Genomic DNA, 24,817 nt, shown 5'->3' with positions numbered 1-24,817 from the left:
AGTGCAGAAAAAATTGAATGAATGCATAAATAAATATTGCTTCAATACATAACACAAGGAAGAAAGAGAATACAAGACATTTGGTAGCCAAATCAAATTTTGACAGATTATTCTGACAGACTACAGAAAAATATTCAAACATACTTTTACAGGGTGTATATAGGGGCGAGTGAAATGTTTTAAAATATATAAAAAATTGAAGATTTTCTCCGTGTTACAAAAATGCTGCTAAAAGGAAATTTATATGTTTATAATGTTTAAATTCCAAGAAAATTCGCATAATATCTTGTTATTTTGCAGTTAATTAACTTGTTAGGCAGTTCAAGTTTCGTGCTTTCTTGGCAACGAAGTGCTTTTTCTTTTTCAATTGAAATCTTGCTGCTTGAATTAAAGGTCAATTACAGATGCAGATATTAATAGCCTTGAGGCCTAGTGCAGATTCTTCTCTTGAATTAACTTGGCCGGGATATTAATTACTCAGAAGGTCTTGCTGTTGGTTGTAATCTGAATTTTTAAAGTTCTGCATTAGATTCGTGATTGTTCTTTTTGCCTTGGTGGAGCAGAATTATCTGGTTAGACAGATGAAGGTTAATTTTGCTGGCTCAATTTAAAATTCCAACTTCAGACATATTGTATAACATGTAGGCCTTATAAAAAGTGTTGTTACTGCGTTGTTGCAGATGCATTTATCTACAGAAGTTAATAACAGACTTAGTGCTATCTAATACATTCCGTAATTCACTATCTCTAGTTTTAAAAGTATGAAATTTGTAACACACTGTATTTATCTTATTATAATATAAGTTAGGAAGTCTTAGGAAATAGGTAAAGATAAACTTTTAATCATTTAAAGCATTATTAAAATATTTACATTCCTTCATCCTATAAATTTTTGGAGTTGTATCAGATTCCAAACATGTTTTGTAAGATTAATTAAAATTGTATTTCTTTTCTTCAGTGCTGTGTGTTCTTTCTTGATTTATGGAAACATTTATTTCGTAATAGTTCTTCATTTTTATAATCTGTAAGGAAAAAAGTTCACTATTTTTTAAATTAATTTGTCTGTATTTTATTCAGAGGCAGATTAAATCAACTTCGATCACTTCAGTTTTAGTGGGCTTATTGTGCTTATCTCACATGTTTATACGTTCCTAATTTTTAAGTAATTGAAGATAAAATGTTATATACATATTAAAGAAGGAATATACAGGATGGAAGTGAAATAACCTTGCAGATTTTCAGAGTGAATAGCTCGTGTTGTATGTAACAAAAAGTGTAATACCATATTGCTGGAAAATCCATAGTTTTTTCCCCAAGTGTTTAACACCCTCTTATTCAGTAACGATTGCGAGTAGGACCGTGATTTTTGTCCATATCAATAGAAAATCTAATAACAAATCATTTATCCCTCTGGCGTATTTCAATACCATGAATGGTTTTCGTGTAAATTCAATTTAAAAACTACTAATTTTGAAGCCACTGACCGATGCGACTAGCTTGCAACATTGTAGCCAGGAAGGGAGATGGGAGGTAATTCGCTAAGGCAGACAGGCCTGAGTTCGTTGACCTCATTAAATATTAAGCACAGGAACGCCATTTCTTAGTTACAATTAACAAACACGCCAAACGAATTATCTTTGCACCAAAAACGGATGTTCCCTGGACCAAATGGTCGTATTTTATTTGTCTGAATGCAACAGAAGCCACAAGTCTTGCTAAAGATGTTGCAAAAGTGCTACGAAATGGCATTCTTCTGCTTATCATTTACGTTGAGCTCTTACATCTGTATTACGAGAAGAAAGAGCAGTGTGTTAGCAGCGATGTTGCCAGACTGCTGAAGCTTCAAACTCAATTTTCTATACATCTTGATTACACAACTTTTAACACTGTATCACTTCGGAATATGTATGGTAAGAACTTTCTTGTGTTAAATATTAACGTACTTTGTTAACATGTTTCGACCTATTTTCGGTCATCTTCGGAACTGGTCGTTGTTGGTTTTGGCGCCTCTTGTTTCCTGTGTGGGTGCGTTCGTAGTGTAGAGTCAAAGAGTGTGTGTGTTTTGAAATTGAGTTGTGTGTTGAGAATATCGTTGGGGTGTGTTTTCGTGTGTCTGTATATTTCATATTGTTCTAGTGTGTTGAGTTTCTGGCTTTGTGGTTGGATGTGCAGTATTTCCATGTCTGTGTTGATGTCTCTGTAGGTGTGGTTGGCATTTGTGATGTGTTCTGCATATGTGGAGGTGTTTTGTAATTTTGTTATGGCTGTGATGTGTTCTTTGTAACGTGTTTGAAATGATCTGCCTGTCTGTCCTATGTAGAAGTTGTTGCAGGTGTTACATTTGAGTTTGTATACGCCTGTGTGGTTGTATTTGTTTGTTTGTGTTGTTTGTGTGTTGAGATGTTTTTGTAGAGTGTTATTTGTTCTGTATGCGATGTTGTAGTTTAATTTCTTGAATGAGGTTGCAATTTTATGCGTGTTTTTGTTTTCGTATGTTAGTGTGATGTATTTTTCGTGTTCTTATGTTTGTGTTGTATTCTTCTGTTTTTTGTGGTTTTGTTTTGTCTTATTATGTTGTGTATTATGTTGGAGTTGTATCCGTTTTCTTGTGCTATTTATTTGATTGTGTTTAGTTCTTCGTTGTAATCCTGTTGGTTCATTGGTATGTTGAGTAGTCTGTGTACCATTGTTCGGAATGCAACTTGTTTGTGTTATGTGGGGTGGTTGGATGTGTTGTGTATGTGTGTTGTTGTTGTGGGTTTTCTGTATACTTTGAATGTGTGTTTGTTGTCTACTTTTGTTATTGTGATGTCTAGAAAATTTATGGATTTGTTGTTTTTAATTTCTAATGTGTAGTGTAGCTTTGGGTGTATTTTGTTTATGTGTTGATGTAGGTTTTGGATCTGTCTTTTGTTTCCTTTCTATAGTATTAGTATGTCATCTACGTATCTGTGCCAATATATCGTCACCTGAATGCAAGAACTAGGTGACTTGATTTTTCTTATTTCGAGATATTGCCTATTTACTTATTTATTGCACTAAGGAATATATCTCGTTTTCTTTGACCTATTTGTTACATTGGAAAAAAGATGTCACTGGTATCGTTCGGTCAGTTACCTAGTTCTTACATTACATTCTGTGCGATTTTTGCTATGTTATAATAGCAATAACTAAAAAATGCAAATTTCGAGTTACCTAGTTCTTACATTCAGGTGACTATATGATGATGTCTGCGTGTTTGTTGTTGTCTTTGTTTAGTATGTATGTCTGTTCTATGTGGTGTAAGAATTCTAATTAACCGTGCATTTAATCACAAAATGTAATAAATAAGGTTTTCTATTCATTTAAGTGTACCTCATCATCCCTTTCAATCTGCAGGAATATTCACTTCCACCCTGTATAATAAAATGTTTAAACTAATCTATGAATTAGGTTCAAAACTGAAATGTGAAGTTGATGATTGACGTGTGTGTAGGACCAGCGGGCCGAGCTGGAGCAGCTGAGTGCAGAGAACAGTTCTCTGCGAGCCCGTCTGCACGATGTGGCCCACTCGCCCCTCTCAGACTCTGAGAAGGAGCAACTCATTCTTGCCACTACGGGGCGGCAGCACAGCTCAGCACCGGCCTCCATGATGGCCACTGAGCTACAGGGTGATGCTGCCCTGGCCGATACCTCGTGTTCGACCCCCGACTGGGACAAACAGTCTAGCAGCAGCCTGAGCGAAGTGTCTGTGGCGTGTTTGCAGGACCGGATCATGCAGATGGAAGAGACTCACTACAGGTACGTAGTTGCAGCTTGTTTCCATGGTAACCACGAGTTTGGATGTAATATCCGGTTATGATATGAGGGGTTCACATCCAGAGTGGACCAAGTCCTTCTGCAATAATTTTGAGAAATTGACTCTTAAAGTTCCTGGCTCCCGCTTAGCAACCTTCACCTTCCATAGGAAATGCTGCCCTCTGTGGAGTAACAAATGAGTTATGGACTTTGTTATGGCAATGAATAAATCTAAGTTTTCTTCATCTGAAATTGTATTAATTCACAAATTGATCACTAGAGAACGGAATTTTAGATCCTAAAAAGTGGCACTTTAGGCGCCTAAAATAGGCTCTTAAACTCCTTCTTTTAGGCTCTATAAAATAAAAAATAGGCTTTCTTTTATTAAAGAATGTCACTAATATAAAATTCAACTTTAATTTAATGCAAAATTCTAGGATTAAAAGAAACCTCCACACATTTCACATTTTGCATACACAAAATAAAGACATTCTGTCTTTAAGTTAGTGTTTTTCATTCACCAATCACATTTCCATAGTTTGCTTCACAGTAGATGATCAGCACCTATTGTGGCTATTGTGTCGCTCACTGCTGTACTTACAAATGGTGAGGAAAAAGGAAGGGTTGTTATCTGTCTTGGAATGTAAGAGAATGCTTATTCGGGTACAACCCAGCGAGTTTGTGTAATAATAATAATAATAATAATAATAATAATAATAATAATAATTTGGCCCACAGGAGTTCTTTTACATGCCGATAAGTCTACTGACATAAGCTTGTCGCGTTTAAGGACACTTAAATGCCATTGACCTAGTCTCAGATCGAATCCACAACCTTCAGCACAGAAGGGCTATACTGACTGCGCTACCCAGGCCGACTGAAAGTTGGAATTTTAGGATTGAAAGATTGTAAGAATGAGAAGGGGTGGCCCGGAGGTACTTCTCTATTGTGTTGTTCACTGCTAGGAAGGAGTTGTTGTTATCCGTCTTGGAGTGTAAACAGTACAGGATGTTAAGAAAATAGTAAACAGTTACGAAAAAGATGCAAACATTTAAAAAACTTTAAAATAGGCACTAACATCGAAATATACATTTTTAGGCACTATAAAACCCCTTTATTTATACCTATATTTCCATGAAAAATGTAAATTAAATCTCAAGCCTGTATGTATCAAGGAAAAAAATAGATTTTTGCCTAAATTCCGCTCTCTATTGGTCACTGGTGGACTTGGTCCACTCTGGTTGTGACCCCTCATATATATTTATTTCGGAATATGTATTATATTACTTTCGCGTGTTAAATATTAGATACAGTACCTTGTTGACTAGTTTCAGCCTGTTATGGGCTATCGTCAGAACTGGCTGGTATTGGTCTTGACGCCTTTTATTTGCATTTTCTGTGGGGGTGTGTTTGTGTAGTGTAATGTGGAGTCAAAAAGTGTGTTTTTTTAAATTGAGTTGTATGTTAAGAATTTCATGTGGATGCGTTTTTGTGTGCCTGTATATTTCGTATTGTTCTAGTGCAGCGTTTCTCAAACTATGGTCCGCGGACCACCTATGGTCCTCGAGGTCTGCCCTTGTGGTCCTTCAAAAAAGGCAGATAAAAAATAAAATTCAAACGAATTGCGTATCACACTATAGCTGAAAATCTCAGAGTTCGGAAATGACACATGGCAATCGCCTTTCACTTTTTTTCCCAGTACTGACATTTCATGAAATTTATTTACCCTACCCGTCTATCGCCATCCCACTCTGCTCTCAGCAAAAAAAGAGGGATTTAAAGCACTATAAACGTGGTGTTTCTCGCTATCTTTTCTCTGCACATCTGGCGCTGTGCCTGTAACCCAGCCAGGGACCACCCGAATTCATAACAGAGGACCAAAGTACCGAACCTTTTCATGTATTTATAACTCTCTTAATAGTTTGCACATTGAAATGGTCAAGTACTGTACGTCATATAGCAATAATAGAACATGCAAAATTGCATCTTTACTTGTTGAAAATCGGGCATGTTTCTGCATTTATTTTTTTTATTTCTCTTTTTGCAGATGACGATATTAGAAATTTTCTTCTATTAACATTAACTTAATTAGTTAATACTAATATAAAATTAATTGAATTAAATTAATTTTAATCTACATTAAAATGTAAGTATATTGATATTAAAATATGCTACATAAATGATAAATTTGCTTTCGAAGGGAACAAGAATAAGGTGGTCCGTGGAACTGTTCTGACTTAAAAAAGTGGTCCCCACTTCAGAAGAGTTTGAGAAACGCTGTTCTAGTGTGTTTAGCTTCTGGTTTTTCTGTTGAATATGTAGAATTTCCTTGACTGTGTTTGTGTCGTTGTAGATGTGGTTGATATTTGTACTGTGTTCTGCTTATGTGGAAGTGTTTTGTAATTTTGTTCCACACTGTCAATAGGAGCAACAGATACTCGTATACAATCTAAGATTATGAAGTAAGCCAGGTTCAGAGTGTGGCAACACAACAGATGCTGTAAAGACTGTTTAAGTAACTCTGCCCTTTCGATGTTAAAAAGTCGGGTGCAGCGCTGCCATTGCGCTAAGCTAAGCTTAGAAATATTAAATTTGTATTTGTAGCACGAATGAGGAACTTCAGGCAACACTGCAGGAGTTGGCAGATCTGCAGGTTCAGCTGACAGAGCTGCAGGCTGACAATGAGAGACTGACGGAGGAGAAGAGTGTCCTGCTGGAGTCCTTGTGCAGGCAGACTGAGAAGCTGGAGGACAGCCGCAGCAAGGTGGACACCCTGCAGGAGCTGCTGCTGCACCGTGATCAGGCAGACTGCTGCACAGAGCGTGAGCAGAAGCTCGTGGAGCTGCTCAAGGTAATAGGTTGTAACAGTTGCTGTTTTTTGTTAGTGAACTCTTGTATTGCACGTCAGTGGAATTAAAACTTCTTTCCAAAGTTTAACAGTTTATAGGTTAGGGTTCGAAAAATTCGAATGGCGAGAAAGCGCGAAAATTTGAGTTTCTTTTTCAAGATTTGCGGGATTCGAGGATTCAAATATTCCATTCCTAAATATATAATTTGTAATTTTCAGGACTGTTACTTCATGTTCCCTGATTTTATAGTTTAAACTACAAGAGTTACCCGATATAATAATTGTTGAAATAACTGTTATTTATTTAATAACACAATACTTTTCTTATGTAGGATGTAGTGTCGCCACTTTTAGTACATTTGTATGGATATGGTACAATTTTAAATTGACTGTATGCTGGTACATACAATCAATTTTTTGGTACAATTTGATATAATGTGGTACAATTTTTTTTTTTTTTTTTTTTTTTTAATATTCAAAATTTTGTTTCATTTTATTTTACTGTTTCTTCATATATTAGCTCATGCGATAAGTATAACATTGTAAACTAATTTCATAATAATGGTCCATGGGCGTGAATTTGAACTGCCACTGGGGGAGACCCTGGTGTACCAGCATCATGCGGAAGTACTGCGTGAAGTCTGCAGCCAGGTAGTGCCACTCGAAACTTCTGTCCAGCAGCCAGATCTTGGGGTCCTCTCGTTTTAGATCGGATTCGCACTCGCTCTTGTGAAGGTACACCAGACACACCTTTCCGATGCCTTGGCAAGCGTCCAGTTCGAAGATCTTGCACTTGACGCCGAAGTTGGGGCGCTGCCTGGGGTCGTCCTGCTCGCTGCAGATCTCGATGTCCAGCAGCGTGGGGCATTCCGCATCGCCCATGCTCTTGACGCCGGCCAGCCGTTGTAACTCAGACATAGAGTTGATCTTCATGTTGCCGATGGGGAGCACCTCGCCTTGTGGATATTCTCGACCATGGCTTCATTAAAGATCGGACATCCTCTCTCCTTTCTTCGTGGAAGTTTTGTTCTTGCGAACTTTCTACCCGTGCTCAAGCAATTGTACTTTTTTATTTTATAATGTGAAACTGGGAAATTTAATGTTTATATGCTACCAATGTTAAATTAATGGTGGCAACAGTATGCTTATTGTCAATTGTGAACAATGATATTTAGTCAGCTTGAAATTAAACCTAGTAATTAGGCGCATTCAGAAATGTGGTTTGCTGGGGCTATTAAATTTATAATCAGTGGCATAGAGCAACATTGTAGCTGTATAGCTGTAGGCCATTCTTACATGAAATGTGAATGGTTAGAATGGTTGCAGCTACTAGACAAGCTCCAAATAAAAGTTACAGAACTTCGAACAATACCGGTATCGAAAGTTCGAGCTTTAAAAAGTAGTACATCGTAAGAAGTCCATTCACAACAGACCTGTTTAAAAATAAATGTTCCATAGATCACACACTAACACAATAGGCCTAATAGATATAAATATGCCAAGACATTAAAAAGCTTTCTTCCTTCCTTTCCCCCCTCTTTTTTCTCTTTTGATTTGTGGAGCTTGAGCTTCCTCAGCCCCCTCATGGGTATGCCACTATTAATTGGGAATATAAATTAATTGCTTTTAAAATTAAATTTTTCCTTTCCTTTAATGCTCTCCTTTACTGGTATCCTGAAATTAGGTTTCTGTTGTTGAGATGATGAAATAATAAATTGATATCACAATGGGACAGTATTGGGTAGGCCTATATGTAAAAATATATATAACTCGTATTGCTGTAAATATAATATAGGTACAACAAGAAATGTTATTTTTCTCTCCTGTATTAATGTATTTTTCCAGAATTTGTAATTTTTTGGGTGTGTACAAAAGATTGATTGGTATATTAAGGCTGTGTCTCAAAGCTCAAGTCTATACTACACACTAGTGACTAGCAACTAGGTGACTTGTAAACTACACACTAGAGAGCTTTGAACATGTATGCTTTACAGAGACTGTAGTATGCTTGAATCATGGCGTTCTTCACAGACTATTTTTCTAAAAAACCATGATATCACTGATGATAGCACTGAATTAAGTGTCCTAATGCTGTTTCATTACGAGTTCTGTGGAAAGGATAAGGACCTAATATATTACAATATTTAAAACATCGTAAAGAAAATATTAACAATTCCAATATTCAAAGTTAACGTTTTATCTACATTATATTTTTCATTATTTCACTTCCAAAGCATCTTTAGATATCATAACCCCCAATTGCTGATGAGGTATCCACGTTTGTTTAGTGAACAAGTCAACAATCAAGCAAGCATTTTCGTTTACTAGCTACTACGGACTTGATTGCTATTCACTACGTAGCTTTGGATCGTAACTTCTGATGTCACATCCGACTATTTAGTCAACAATCTAGTTCACTTCAGCTGAAAATGCAGCTTTGAGACACGGCCTAAGTAAAAGAAAAAGTACGGTTTGTTACATTTGGTACAATTTTCTGTGACATCTGGTACTTTTTATTTTTAGTTAGTGGCAACACTGCTCAAACGTCACAAATAACGGAGCAATTATTGTTTGTTGTATTTAAATTCGTGCTGATATTATGATCTTCACTTTTTATATCAGAAAATTCAAGTCCTTTAAATATTTGCTGCCTTTTAACAATTCGATTTGAACTATCCAACTTTGATAAAAAAAACTACATGCAACAATGAAGTTACGTGCGTTAAGCATAACAGTTGCTGATTACTGGAGCTACTTTGTAAGTACATTTTTCAGAATTAATACGACAAGGTCGAGACATGATCTCTGCCCAAGTTTTCGTGAATTTACTTAATTGCTTTATTCGCTACGTGTTGTTTGTAGCATAACCTAAATTGTTAGGAAGCTTCATTAGATAAACGATATGTTAAAATATAATATATGATACTGTTACTGTATATTATCAGTAGAGCTACTAATTATTTTATCGAATATTTTTGGATTGTGAAATGGAATGAAATGTGTTCTTTTTCCCCCCCTCTATCGGATCCGTCAATTTTACCGCTAAACTCTAGAATACATGTAAGGAAACTGTTCCAGCATTAGTGTCCATGCCCTGTTGAGTCTTGAACCGAAGATAGGAGAAACAAGTGAGGATCAGTAAAGTGTGTGCGTGTGTGTGTGCGTGTGCGTGTGCGTGTGCGTGTGCGTGTGCGTTCGCGTTTTTTTTCCCCCAAATAATTATCCCTAGACCAAAGACTGGCTAGATTAGTAGATGTTGCGAAATATCATATCAAATTAATATTAATGTGTTTGGTCAGCAGACGATTATTTTCCTCGAATCAAAAAATTTTATTTTCCCTTACAAAAAAAAAAATAAAATAGCCTATCTCTGGAATGACTGCCTCAGAAACTTCTCTGTACAGTTGGCCTTGATTTCTCGCAACGTTACAGCATGCTTTTAGTTACTTACCAAGGTACCTGTTTTACTTCCCAATACATCTTTGTCTGTAACTTGATCATTTAAAAACAAGGGATTATTTACGTTTCTTGACTTTATTTCTTCTCTATACTACCAATTTTTATCGTCCATTTCCATTGGCCACATTTCAGTTTGCCAACTCTGAAGTTGACAAGCATAGTAATCTTTAGGTGACGTCATTATTTTGTTTGTCTTAGATTGAAAAGAGGTTAAATTTTAGATTTTCCATATTGCATATAGTAGGCCTATATCAATTACTAGGACTGCAGATTGAAGTTGGATGTTGCAGAGTGCCCAGGAGGAGCGGGAGGCATTGCTTCTGAAGCAAGAGGAACTGAGCAGTCAGCTGTCAGAGGTGCGGCAGTCAGCAGATCTGCAAAGTGAGGAGGCCAGCAGACTGGCTGACAGGGTACGCCTGCTGGAGTCTACAGTAGACGCCACCCATGCCGAGCGCAAGCAGCTGGACCAGGAACTGGCCCTTGCCAAGGAGGAGAGCTCGTCCCGGAGCATTGAGATCAGCAGACTCACCACTCTGCTCGATAATGCAAGAGCGAAGGTCAGTTAATGCTGCATTCACTGTCCCAGAACAACAAAATAGCAGCCTGCTAAGTTAGCCCCGAGTATTTCAGTCCCAGTGATTCGTAATTGCCTCTTACTTCTTTAATATGGGATACATAACACTATTAAACGCATGTCTGTGAAACTTCAGCGAGAAAATAGCTGGTAAATTTTTGTCGCAAACTATCTCATTAAGTGATAATTCTTTAATTGTGGTAAATGTAAGATAACGAACACCATTTTTGGTGCAGGAATAGTTACTTTTGACCACTGTGTAAGACACTGTAACATATTTGATAATCAAGTCTGACTTGCTATACATGCTCAAATATACCAATAGTGCGGTAGTATTTGTTGGGGACTAACACTATTGATGAATTGAACATACCTGATTGTAGAGTGTAAATTTATTAATTTAATTCTGGTAGAGTTAAGAACATAAGGCCTTCTCTTCCACACTACCAGAAGTGAAATATACATTCAAGCAATAAAAACAGTAGTACTAATTCCACAATTTGAGACATCTGGCCAACATCTACGGCTGACCACTAGGATCCAGAATACAAAGCAAAGATATCCCTAAATTACTTCACTGGCAGGACTACGATTTGTTAAGGTTACAAGAAGAGAAGTGTTTACTTTACTAAATTTTTTCTTAACCTACTTCATCAGCTTAAAATGTTTGGTGTCATTGCAGTATTTTAAAAATTATAGTAATATAAAACCATTTTTCTTAGTTTATTTTAATACAATATATCAGTAATTAAGACTTGAAGAGCCACAAATGATTTGATAAATTCTGTAGGATTGGAGAGGAAGTGGGAAGGAGGGCAGAACTGAACGGGGAAATGGGGGAAACCCTAATTAAATAAAGAAGAAGAAAAAGGAGAAACTGACGTAACAGGAACAAGTTACATAGTTTAAATCAAGATTAAAAATACGAAAATTTAGATGAAAAGAGCTAGCAGTATCTTCCTAAATACTAACTTTACTCTTATAAGTGTCATCCTGAAATGATATCCTAACATGAAGGAGCTGAATTGGAAAAGTGAATATGTGATAGTTCCCTTTGATATGTGTTACTTTTAACAGCAATGTGAGCTTTGCTTTCACTGCTTTAAATTTGTGAGCGTGTTTGTGTGATTGCAGATAGAGGAACTGGAGCAAGCACGCGAACTGGGTGACAAGACAGAACTGGACGAGCTGCTGGACAATGCACGCAAGGAAAAGGATGCACTGGAGAGCCAGGTGGCACTCCTGCAGGAGCAGCTGTCACGCAGTCAGTGCGAGAACACGCGACTCAGGGATCAGCTCACACACCTCCAGGAGGAATGCAAGGTGAGTCGTCTTGTACCGTAATTGCTGAGTTACGCACGTTTTTAATCTAGAATCCATAATATTCCAGACAGTACTTTTGCTATAAAAATAAAAGAGAGAAGTATATTTTAAGTTATTTATGTAAAAATATTGGTATGTCGCATTTTTGTTGTCATTTTATCCTGTTGTTTAACTCGAAATAACTTGCAGTTGTTTATTTTAATCTCTATTCCTTTATTTGAAAAATTTAAAATGTTTCAATATGTAATCTTCTCTGATATAATTCTCTAAACTTCAAAGAGTCGTATAGTGTTGCAATTATCTCAGCTGAAGCTTTTTACTACAAAATTTACAAATGTTAAAATGTGAGCAAGAACACATGAAAAGGGAATGGTGCCGAAACTTGTAACAGTTTATTGTTGAAGCATGTACAACTATTATTCGCATATAAGATGTAAACACCATCACAAAGGCTATAGGTTTGTAATGCTTCGGTTTTAAATGTATGAGAACCATTATTCGCATATAAGATGTAAACACCATCACAAAGGCTATAGGTTTGTAATGCTTCGGTTTTAAATGTATGAGCATATTAACTTTATTTTCTTTCTTTAACTGTCTTGCAAAATGTGTGTTCCTTGAGATAAGAAACATAAATCACAGTGGAAGCCTAAAATCCTTTAAAGATATTAATGGTGTTGGATGTAGGCTAACATCTGGTCGTTGAAAAACGAAAATGTTTCAAAGATTTTTTTGTAATACAGCTTTCAGTATGTGGATATCTGAATTTGGTAATTGCAGGTGACCCGAAATAATGCGAAATCTGCGGTTAGTGATCTGGAGTACCAGTGCAGTGTGGTGCGTCAGGAGAAGCAGCAGCTAACTGCAGAACTGCAAGGTTTGCAGGAATCTGTGTCCGAACTGCAGGTACAGTGCCAGTGCCACCTGGAGGATAAACGCCAACTCAAGGCAGTGTTGTCAGAAACACAGAGACATCTAGGAGATGTGGAGAGGAGGCTTGCAGAACAGGAGCGGGCGCTGGCTGACGAGAAAAGACTGAGGCAGGAAGAGGTTGGTATCTGCCCGCTTGCATTATCTAAAGGGTGACTCTAAAATAAGTTAGAAAGTGGTTTGACGCAATAAGCGTCAGACTGCAGGCTCCTTCTCCGTATAAAGGGGGAAAAATTGTACCAGTATATAAGCAATTGTACAGTTCAGAAGTAACACACATGCTTAACATTTCGATTGTACAGTTCAGAAGTAACGCACATGCTTAACATTTCGATTGTACAGTTCAGAAGTAACACACTTGCTTAACATTTCGATTGTACAGTTCAGAAGTAACACACTTGCTTAACATTTCGATTGTACAGTTCAAAAGCTACACACATGCTTAACAATTCGATTGTACAGTTTAGAAGTAACACACATGCTTAACATTTCGATTGTACAGTTCAGAAGTAACACACTTAACATTTCGATTGTACAGTTCAGAAGTAACACACTTGCTTAACATTTCGATTGTACAGTTCAAAAGCTACACACATGCTTAACAATTCGATTGTACAGTTTAGAAGTAACACACATGCTTAACATTTCGATTGTACAGTTCAGAAGTAACACACTTAACATTTCGATTGTACAGTTCAGAAGTAACACACTTGCTTAACATTTCGATTGTACAGTTCAAAAGCTACACACATGCTTAACAATTCGATTGTACAGTTTAGAAGTAACACACATGCTTAACATTTCGATTGTACAGTTCAGAAGTAACGCACATGCTTAACATTTCGATTGTACAGTTCAGAAGTAACACACTTGCTTAACATTTCGATTGTACAGTTCAGAAGTAATACACTTGCTTAACATTTCGATTGTACAGTTCAGAAGTAACACACACACTTAACATTTCGATTGTACAGTTCAGAAGTAACACACTTGCTTAACATTTCGATTGTACAGTTCAGAAGTAACACATGCTTAACATTTCGATTGTACAGTTCAGAAGTAACATACTTGCTTAACATTTCGATTGTACAGTTCAGAAGTAACACACTTGCTTAACATTTCGATTGTACAGTTCACAAGTTACACACATGCTTAACAATTCGATTGTACAGTTCAGAAGTAACACACTTGCTTAACATTTCGATTGTACAGTTCAGAAGTAACATACATGCTTAACATTTCGATTGTACGGTTCAGAAGTAACACATATACTTAAAATTTCGATTTCCTACTTAGACTTATTGATACAGTCAAACCAAGTTTGATTTGGTCAAATTGAGCAATACTTTTAGAGATATTCAAGTAAGTAGTCATTCTCATATTGTTGTAAAGTGCATTTTTAATAGACTATTTGCTTATTAATTTGTAAAAGATTACGGTTACTAGATTTTCAGAATGCCAATAAGAGACAGGATAGATCGAGCCTTGAAGTGTGATGTTTATTGCAAGAAAATGAACATAATTTGAGAAAATTCCATATACACACCACACTGTATCATATTATTGCCATAGTTTTTATGTATATCTAAAACACTGGCACTGAATTACTAATTGTCACTTTATTTTATTGTAATTTTATTACAAGTATTTAAATTCAAAAACAATACAAATGGGTTTGTGCTACTTAAATTATCCAATAAAATTACTGATTTTTAGTGAAAGGTTTTATAAACTGAATTTAGGCCTACTATTTCATTACTGTATAGTAAAAAGTATATTATGATTATTGATATTTTGTGTGTTTCTTAGCATGAGTTTGCAAAGTTGAATCTATCTTAATTGCTTCAAAAATGAATGACAACTGTAATTAAAATTGAAGGCAACTTGGACCTTACATTTCGTGAGATCTGTGGGACACCGGGCATACATGAACACATATGAAAGATTGTATATGATACCTGTATAGGATCAAGTGATGTGTAATATGTAAAATGTGTGTTATTTACCGCATTTTTTCCATTTCCTTTCAAGTGTGGTCTCGTCATACAACAACACGTGCTGCATATGTAAGCAAACATGTGTACCCCACTGTCTAGTGTTGTACTACTCTTGGTGTGAACCTTATTAATTCAGCTTTCCTCGTCCTTATTTCACATTTACAAAACTAAGTGCATGTATTTTTGTACTTTGTGTGGTTTGTCGCCAAACAAGCACATTCATAACATGCTTTGGAAAATGTTGAAATAATTCCAAATTATTGATGGTGTTCTGTTGAAAAGAATGTTTCAAGATGGCGTGCACACACTAATCAAACTCTTCAGTTTTAGCGAGCAGTCAGTCTGTTGAGATATCTGCAGTAGATGCTTCACTTTGAGAGCACAAGTCATATTTGTAAGAAAATTGAATTGTTGATGATTGTGATTCCCAATTGAAAATGTTGTTGTTGTTTTCTAATGCCAGGCGTTTGACGATAAAGTCATTTCACCTCTTGCACTCGAATATTTTTCAAAGATATTATCATGGCCAGCCACTGAAGCACAGATTTTGAGGTGTTCCGAATCCATTTCTTGGTTTGAGTTGCACAATGGGCAGTTAGGGGACTGATATATTCAAATTCTATGCAGGTGTTTGGCCAAACTATCATGGCCTGTTGCCAATCTAAATGCAGCTACAGACGATTTTCGTGGTAAATCGGGAATTAACTGTGGATTATGATGCAGAGAGTTCCATTTTTTCCCTTGAGATTGTGTTATCAAATTTTGTTTGTTGAAGTCTAAGTATGTAGATTTAATAAATCTTTCCAATTGAAAATGTGTATAGGAGGAAAATAATGGTCAGCTGTGCTGTTTTAAGAGAAAACGATATAAACCTCTGTTGAAAAACTCTGCCTAAGAATGGAATATTTATTTACGTTTTTAGCAGACTATTTCTACTGACTGTACTTTTCACCATTTCATGTAAAAGTATGATTAGTGTCATATTTCAATTGATACAATTGTATTAAGGCTATGGATTGGTGAAAATAAAGAAAAAAACCATTGAAAATGGAAATTTTATTATTAATTCTCAAAAATAAAATAATATTTAATTTTTCTAAATCTGTGTTTATTTTGGCCTTATGAAAATTTAAAGCACATCAGGACGAATTTAAAGGGACCAGCCCATGTATGGAGTTTAAACTGACACTCAGCTGCCATTCTGATAGACTTTGTTCTTCATTCTAACTAATTTTATTTTTCATTCAGTTCATATTTTGCGCTGTTATGTAGGATAAAAATGTGTGCGATAGACCTGTATAGGAAGGAAGGATAGCGATAGTATATATCATATACATGCTGTACTTTGATACTTGTTTTCTCGATTGTCCAATTTTCAGCATTTTATAACTTTCAAAATGCTCTAATGAATGCAGTTTTTCTCCAATCTCAGTGAAATTTTGCATAGAAGTCCACGAAAGAATGCGAAGTAAACTGACACATGTGTGTTTTCTTCTGCTATTGAAAGTATTCAAATCACCATGTGTTGAGGATGTGATCAGTTTTAAAAAAATTGAAAAAAATTACAACTAAAAGTGTAAATATTTTTTTCTCAAAAAGTAATTGGAAAAATATGAAAAGCATGTGTCATATTTTACATACATCTATTAGCAATAAATTAAATACACAGGTTGTAACTTTAATAATGGCAACTATTTATTTATTGAGAATATATAAGTGATACATCTGTGAAACTTCTACAGTCCTTCTATGTAGTAACCGCATTGTCTACAACTCGTTGCCAGCGATGTGGAAGTCGTAGTATCCCTGTAGCAGCTCCTGTTCTGTTGATGTTTCTGATGGACCTCCCTACTGCCTGCAGAATATCGGGAATGGTCCGGAATAGAACGTCACGAAGTGGTTTCTTCATCGTTGGGATTAAGTCATAATCACAAGAGCTTAAGTCCGGTCCCACCCCCCGCAACAGTACAAATCAGCTACAGGCTGTTGCTGTGTGCTCCCCTGCAAAATGATGGGAGGGTTCTGCAAAATGTGTGGGAGCTTTCTTTGCAACGCTGTCTCACATTATGCTAAAAAAATTACACTGTGCATTAACATCCAGCCAAGATTGCTGTTCTTGCTTTGTAAACATGGCGAAACAACCACTTAGAGCTGTAACTAACAGGAGACCAACTTAAAATCTCCACAGCACATGGGCTGTGAGTCGAACGGAAGAGTCCTTTTAGGGGGGAGGAGGGCAGACATGGACTAACACGTGGTAGAAGTGACAACAATTAACTCCGTCTCGTTTCGTTTTTACAGCAGTGTTGCCACTATTAAAGTTACACCCCACGTATAAATTTAAAGAAAAATCCTGTAAACTTTGAAAATTGGGACAATTATAATTCAGTATTAAATATTGGAGTGCAAGAGGTCAAATGACTTTATTGTCAAACGCCTGGCATTAGAAAACAACAACATAATTCAGTATTAAAAAAAAAAGACATAAAAATTATTTACAAGTAAACTAATTGGAATATCATTTTAGTGAAAATTTGTGTATTGCTTGTCCACATTGTAAGAAATTGTGGTAAAAGTTTCAGATTAATTAGTGTAAAAGTATAGAAGTTAGAAATTTCACAAATTCATAGCCTTAAATTTGAAACCATTCTAATACATTCTACATACTTCATCAGAAAATGCATACGAGATTTGGAAGTATCAGCACTCAATGAAGCTGCAAGTTCATACCAAGAAAAGTACGAATTTTTTTATTACTATTAATAAGCGAAGTTGAAATTAAAACTTTATTATTTCATTTCTAAAATGGATATTATGTTATAGCTTCAGTTTTTCGAATGTTTTGCATACTGGAAGTATTTACATGAATTTAGCCAGAGGTTTTTTGAAAATGGAAGTAATCTTTCATATTACTACAGAACATATTGTGCTGCTTGTGTGGTTTGTAAACAGGAAGAAGAATTTTGAATTAATGAGGTTCAAGATCCCTTGTGGGCCGTTTCTCATTCCAGCTGAATAGTTTTTACCATAGCACGTCTTTAACTGTGCATAATGTCCTAGTTTAGTTGTGTTCCTGTTAACATTGTGTGGCTATTGGTTCATGTTTGACGAGTTGGGATTACAAGAAACATTCATAGAGTATCAACACGCCACGAAAGAAATGTATGTGTTCTTGTAATTGCACTCTTTTTGTGTACTATTTTGCTAGTTCCTCTATAAAATTTAATGTAAAAATATAATGAAGCAAAAGAAGTCAACTGATAATGAAATTCTGTCAGGATATTCATATATATGTGAATTTATTTTAAGTTCTTTCAGTTTATTTCTGAGGCAGTCATCATTTTCATTAGTTCCATTTTCATTGTTTTTATGTGATATTTGAGAAAATACTCTTTCTGTTTCACTATGCTTTTCATTTTCTTTTGAGAAAAAGTTTTTAAGTAAATGAGTAATTTAGCAGTGCAGGTTTAATTTAAATTGGTCATGATGTCGCCACCTGATTTCAGAACTTCTGTACTTATTTCGGTTATTAATGTTAAAACTTTCCATTATTTCATGAAAGATCAGTAATGGAATCGTGCCAGTGGCAGTTTTGTTCAGTGCAGCGTGATATTAGGCACTCGTTCGTGGTATCTAGTTTATCCCTGTCTAATTCTGACCTTGTTGTAATCGTGTAATAAGATACAATGCTAATTACAGTTACATTTTAATAATAATAATAATAATAATAATAATAATAATAATAATGACGTTCTAGTGATATAGTTAGGGCCAGGAAGTTCATGCCCTACTAAATATGCATGCAAGTATGCCTTTAAAAGTCTTAAAATATGCCAATTGCATTGTATTGTATTTATTTACACACCATGGTATTCGTATATCGTTTCACAGCTAGAATATGGCAAATGTAAAAAAAAAAATCTTAATAATACATAAAGTCTTAATTATAGTCACAGTCTAGTTGAAATATATATAGAAGAGTTTTACAATATAGTCTACTAGTACAACACAAAGTTTTAGTATCAGTACTTAATACAAGACAGAAATATTCATGGAGTGTTGTTGAATGTCATAAATTCACCTATAGAATAGAAGATGTGAGAAATTAGGTACTTCTTTAATTTGGCCCTAAATAATCTTATGTTTTGAGTTTGATTTTTTATATCGATAGGGAGGCTTTTAAAAATTTTTACTGTCATATAACGCACTCCTTTTTGATAGCACGATAGACTTGCCGATGGAGTATGAAAGTCATTTTTTTGACGTGTATTAATGCTATGAACTGTTGAATTAGTTACAAAGTTTTCACGATTACATACGAGGAAGATTATTAATGAAAAAATATACTGACAAGCCATGGGCATTATTTGTAGTTTTTTTTTAATGGTCCTACACGATTCCCTAGATTTTTCAACTACTATTATTCTAATTACTCTTTTTTGTAGTAGGAATATACTGTTACTATCTGTGGAATTTCCCCAGAATATTATTCCAAAACTCATTACCGAGTGGAAGTATGCAAAGTATATTGTTTTTAAGGTATTGATATTTACTATCTTTTGCATAATTTAATAGCAAAACAAGCTGAATTTAGTTTGGAGGTAATTTCTTTAATATGATTTTTCAAATTTAACACATTATCGAATTTTAAGCCAAGAAATTTAGTTGTTGTTGTTTCTAATAGGGATCTGTTCTTAATTATTGCGCTAGAAATTTGCGAGGTTGAATTTGGGCAGAATTTAAATTGGATTATGTTACAATTTAATACTAATTTATTGGCTGAGAACCAATCAGTGTGCACTAATAAAATTCTGTATTTCTTGATATCACTAATAAATAATAATAATAATAATAATAATAATAATAATAATAATAATAATAATAATAATAATAAGCAATGTAATGACTTCATAGGTCAAACTAGATGAAACTAAACTTACATTTATTGTTGAGAGCAAGACACTACTGTGCTGTGAGATTCACTAGATGTGCAGCAAAACTTTGAAATATCGGTATTTTCTGGTAAAAATAATTATAATAATTTCACTCAATATCAGTTTTCAAAAGTAGAATATATCTTTATTTCAGAAAGCCAAACTATACATTTTTGTGCAACATAAAATCAATTTTAATTCGCTTAAATGCGAAAATATGCCACAATAATATAAATATAATGAAACATTATGCATCAAAAAAAGTCAAAATAAGCAAATATATGCAAATGCATGAATGTCCTGGCCCTAGATATAATGTTTTATATAAAATTTAAATAAAAATCATTTAGCCCTACCTCTTGTCATTAATATCTGTACTATATTCAAGAAGTTCTGGATTTTAAGAATTTTTCCATCACGTTTGTTTTCAAGGGATTAGTACATTGAATTACTTCAGCTTGTTATATAATGTACAGTACATTACGAGTTGTATGCAGTGAACTGCTTGTTATTTGTACTGAGCTGATAATCCTTGCTCGTTGCCACCTTCATTCTGAGTAAACAAATGATTCACTGCAGGGTTTTGTTCTCATTTACATTTAATTACTAGCATAACAACTTCCTGACGTTTCAAGACTCGGTAATTTACACCTGGAACATTAGAAGGTCGTATATTTGTACACGTGTAAGACTTAAAAAATCTTGGCCTTCTGTTTGCTTGCTGCCATTACCATATTTAGTTCTTGTATAAGAATTTTCATTATTAATTGACGTTCCTGTATTTAGCATGACTATGACAAGCATACAAAATTTGTTTGTGCATTTTGTGTGCTTTGAAAAACAAATGATGATAGGGAGACAAATATTCAAGTAAATCACGTAGAATTTTTATAATGGGAATTGTGACTTACTTGAAGTAAATTCAATTAATGCAAATTACAAATGTTACAGTGGAATTAACATTTTTTTGGTTCTAATTTAATTTCATATTTATTAATGGTCTCCTAAACCAAATACAAGATATTTTCAGAATTGTATATTTTAAATTCACGTTTTTTAAAAGTAAATTATTTGTTCTCATGTTAAAATTGTAAAAATATATGATTTTAAATTAGTTACATATCATGTTTTATATTATAGATCTGTCCCGTACTGGTATGTGGTCACTATAAGATTGGAGAGGAAAAATCCATTTTGTGTAATGATTTTTGTAAATTTCAACTTTACGCTTTTGTGCTGCAAATGTTATGCCCAGCAGGTCTTATGTGATATGAGGTAGATTTTTTCCGTTTTTACCATTGCTATTTCACCATTTTTTTTATTATACCCTTATCATAGGTTTGAATGGTTTGTAATTTAAGAAGGACATTCAATAAAAATACACAATACTGATGCCTGACTTATCAAGCATAATAATTGTAAAAGAATATTGTTGGTTTGTTTCTGTTGCTTCCAGTTGTGATAAATTTGCACTTCTCTGGACTCTGCTAGATTTTCAGATTCAAGAGGTGGAATTCTTTGTCCCGATATAAAATGATAGGTGGGGATGATGTTTAGTGGAGTTTGATTTTGAAAATGGTTGGTAAATTTTGCTAGAAGCCTTCTTGCTCAGAGACAGGACTCTTTTACTTCAAAAAATGTATGGCAATATACTTCATTTTCAAAAGAAAGGATTTCTTTCATCCCTAAAATTTTGATGAGTATATGCATCTTAAGTAACCACTTGATATTGAGGATCATTAGAGATGCATCATACCATCCATGTCTGGAATGACAATTGGAAAAGATGATTGTTCCAGAATGTTAGTGATATGAAAATATTAATTAAGATAAAGGGGGGTAAGTGGAACCCATAAATTTAATAGTTTAACTTTGACATTTAATAACTTCTTGAACTGAAATTGAATTTGTCTAAAATTTGAACAGGTGACAATCAATACCGTGGGTAACTATGGTGAAAAGGAAGAAAAATTAAGTTATAAAGTTGAGATTCAAGAACACAAAACATATATATTTTACACTTTCGCCCAGTGCTGGGGCTAGTGCAACCTAGTATCTTCCTGCAGGAAAGATCAGAATATGTCTTGGGAAAAGTGAATGTGAAAGAACATTACATTCTGTATAGAATGAAAATTTTATATTTTGGGCATTTAATACACGCAAATATTTAAATGACGAAATGACACACAAACTAAATAAAAAACATTCTTTATGTTCCTAAGAACTTTTGTTTGAGAAAAACTGAAAGAATCAAGATACATAGAACGAGAATTTTATATTTTGGACATTTAATACACGCAAATATTTAAGGGCCGTATTCATAGACATTTTTAGCACGGATTTCCGGTGGATGATCAGCGTTTTTCGTATTCATAAACCAGTGTTAGTGATAGGATATGATTTGAATTCTGTACAAGTAGCCAGTGGATAGCTGGGGCTAGCTTAGTACGCTCGTAGCGCGTGCTGCGAAATGTCTATGAATAGCACCCTAAATGGCAAAATGACACACAAGCTAAATAAAAAGCATTCTTTATGTTCCTAAGAACTTTTGTTTGAAACAAACTGAAAGAATCAAGATGCATAGAACGAGAATTTTATGTTTTGGGCATTTAATACACTGCAAATATTTAAATGGCAAAATGACACATGCTTTCTAAGTTAAAAATGACACAAACTAAATAAAAGTAATTCTTTATGTTCCTAAGAACTTTTGTTTGAAACAAACTGAAAGAATTACGATGCATAGAACGAGAATTTTATATTTTGGGCATTTAATACACTGCAAATATTTAAATGGAAAAATGACACAAACTAAATAAAAGTAATTCTTTATGTTCCTAAGAACTTGTGCTTACTACAAATTGATTGAATCAGAATTTTGTATTTTGGGCGCGAAAATGTTTCCACTTAAGAATATATGTGAAATAGCTTCTAGTAGCATGTACATTCGATAGTAGTCCACACCCGTGGAGTAACGGTCAGCGCGTCTGGTCGCGAAACCAGGTGGCCCAGGTTCGAATCCCAGTTGGGGCAAGTTACCTGGTTGAGGTTTTTTCCGGGGTTTTCCCTCAACCCAATACGAGCAAATGCTGGGTAACTTTCGGTGCTGGACCCTGGACTCATTTCACTGGCATTATCACCTTCATTTCATTCAGACGCTAAATAACCTAGATGTTGATACAGCATCGTAAAATAACCCAATAAAATAAAAAAAAAACATTCCATAGTTAGGGCCACTTTACAAACTTGCCTCTTTGCATTTAATAGTATGGATTACACTTACCCCGGTTCACCTTATATATTATGCAGAATTATAAGAAGTGTGACAAGTACAGAATACTGACTTGTGTTGCAGAGCTCAGAGTGGGACCAGTTCCAGTCGGACCTTTTGATGACTGTGCGTGTAGCCAACGACTTTAAGACTGAGGCACAGCAGGAACTGGAGAAGCTGGTGCTGGAGAACAAGAGTCTGCGCGACAAGCTGCGCAGTGTTGAGGCACAGGTCGACAAGCTGAAAGGTAGGCCTCTCCTGGCGCTGCAGCAGTGCACCCCTACCATATCGGTCTGACTAGCTGATGCTGTGGAAATAAATCTTACTTGTTTGTTGCTCATATATTATTTCATTTGATAATTGCTGCTCCCAGTAGATCAGATCCCCTTCTTTTATTCCCAACTAGAAAATAGTTTCCTTATGTTAGTGTGAATATCATCATTTTTTATATAAAATAAATATTGTAGATTTGTGAAAGGTGAACAAAATGTTCCTAATTTATTAACACTTTCCATCCTTGACACTGAGGTTAAAATCCCAATAAATTCAATTGAAGTTTGTAGTCGATAGAAATGATGTTGGATGTGTTTGTTTCTTTTACTATTCCTCCACCATTTTTAATTTATATTATCCACGAAAATAAATTATATTACTATTGTGACATTCCTACATATCTAATTTTCGACAACAGACTCATTTTTATATAAATGAAAAATTCGTAAACTACTCCAAAAACACAATTGCGTCTAAATGGTATATTTACAAATACACAATTACTTACACACATACAGGCACAGGAGAAAGGGATATGCACACGAAACATTTAAGGAATGTGACTTTATTTGTGTTTAGGGCATTATTTCAAAGCCTTGCTTTTTAATGTAATTTACATAAATTGAACAGAAAAGCCACATTAAATATCTAACCTCATTTACAGTTTTCTACTTAAAATCATCTGTCACATAATGTTGATGATCAGATTTTTTTGCAAAAAGTAATGGAGAGTAATTACTATGTTATGTTGCTATAAAGCTGAAAATATGAAAAATGTCGCATTTATGTTAAAATACTAATGATGTCATCATTATATATTTTTTTAACTTTGTTACCTTTTAATGTAGTGCTCGAAGAAATTGTTAGATATTATTTTTACACTTATGAAATATGCGATCTATACCGTATATACGTGAATATTCCACTCCATCAAATAATCCAAGCACCATAATTTTAGGGGGGGGGGGAAGGAAAATTGGCTGTAATTTGTGTTTTATGTACAAGAAATTAACCCTACATAATAATCTACTCCAAAACTAAATAAAATATGAATTTGTTCTTGAGAAATGCGTCATAACCTTCACATGCTGTTGTAGAGGCATCTGGAACTCTACCAAAAAAAAAAAAAAAAAAAAAAAAAATCGGATTACAATTTTTAAATTTAATGTTAATATGTGCAATAAAATATTAAAGTCAATAAATACATGCTCCCTTATTCCTGTTCATAATCACTTTCACTGTCATCACTAGCGGAAGAATCATTGTTGCCGTTGCCATCTTCTGATAGTGTCATCTTCAGTTCCATCAAATGAAATATTGATACTGCGAAGTGGTACCAGCCTTATTTCAAATAATGCGCACACTCCAGTTTTTCTTTACTAAATTCCAGATAAAATATGCACAGAGTATTCACATATACACAGTATTTTT

General features: G+C 34.7%; 1 protein-coding gene across 9 annotated transcripts in view; it reads left to right on the top strand.

Moving 5' to 3' along the window:
• LOC138713098 (cytospin-A-like) overlaps nt 1-24,817 on the top strand; it is a 406,047-nt gene that overhangs the window by 349,307 nt on the left and 31,923 nt on the right. For all 9 annotated transcript variants that reach the window (XM_069844871.1, XM_069844870.1, XM_069844867.1 and 6 more), the window contains 6 exons: nt 3,476-3,780; nt 6,382-6,628; nt 10,375-10,641; nt 11,793-11,981; nt 12,762-13,031; nt 23,198-23,360. In XM_069844871.1, the coding sequence (XP_069700972.1) occupies nt 3,476-3,780; nt 6,382-6,628; nt 10,375-10,641; nt 11,793-11,981; nt 12,762-13,031; nt 23,198-23,360 (1,441 nt within the window). The remainder of the gene's footprint in view (nt 1-3,475; nt 3,781-6,381; nt 6,629-10,374; nt 10,642-11,792; nt 11,982-12,761; nt 13,032-23,197; nt 23,361-24,817) is intronic.

Source organism: Periplaneta americana, chromosome 14, assembly GCF_040183065.1.
Source record: "Periplaneta americana isolate PAMFEO1 chromosome 14, P.americana_PAMFEO1_priV1, whole genome shotgun sequence".
In the NCBI taxonomy this organism is placed as follows: Eukaryota; Metazoa; Arthropoda; class Insecta; order Blattodea; family Blattidae; genus Periplaneta; species Periplaneta americana.
Note: the sequence above shows the minus strand (reverse complement) of the source record. Positions and strands in the feature narration are given on the sequence as shown.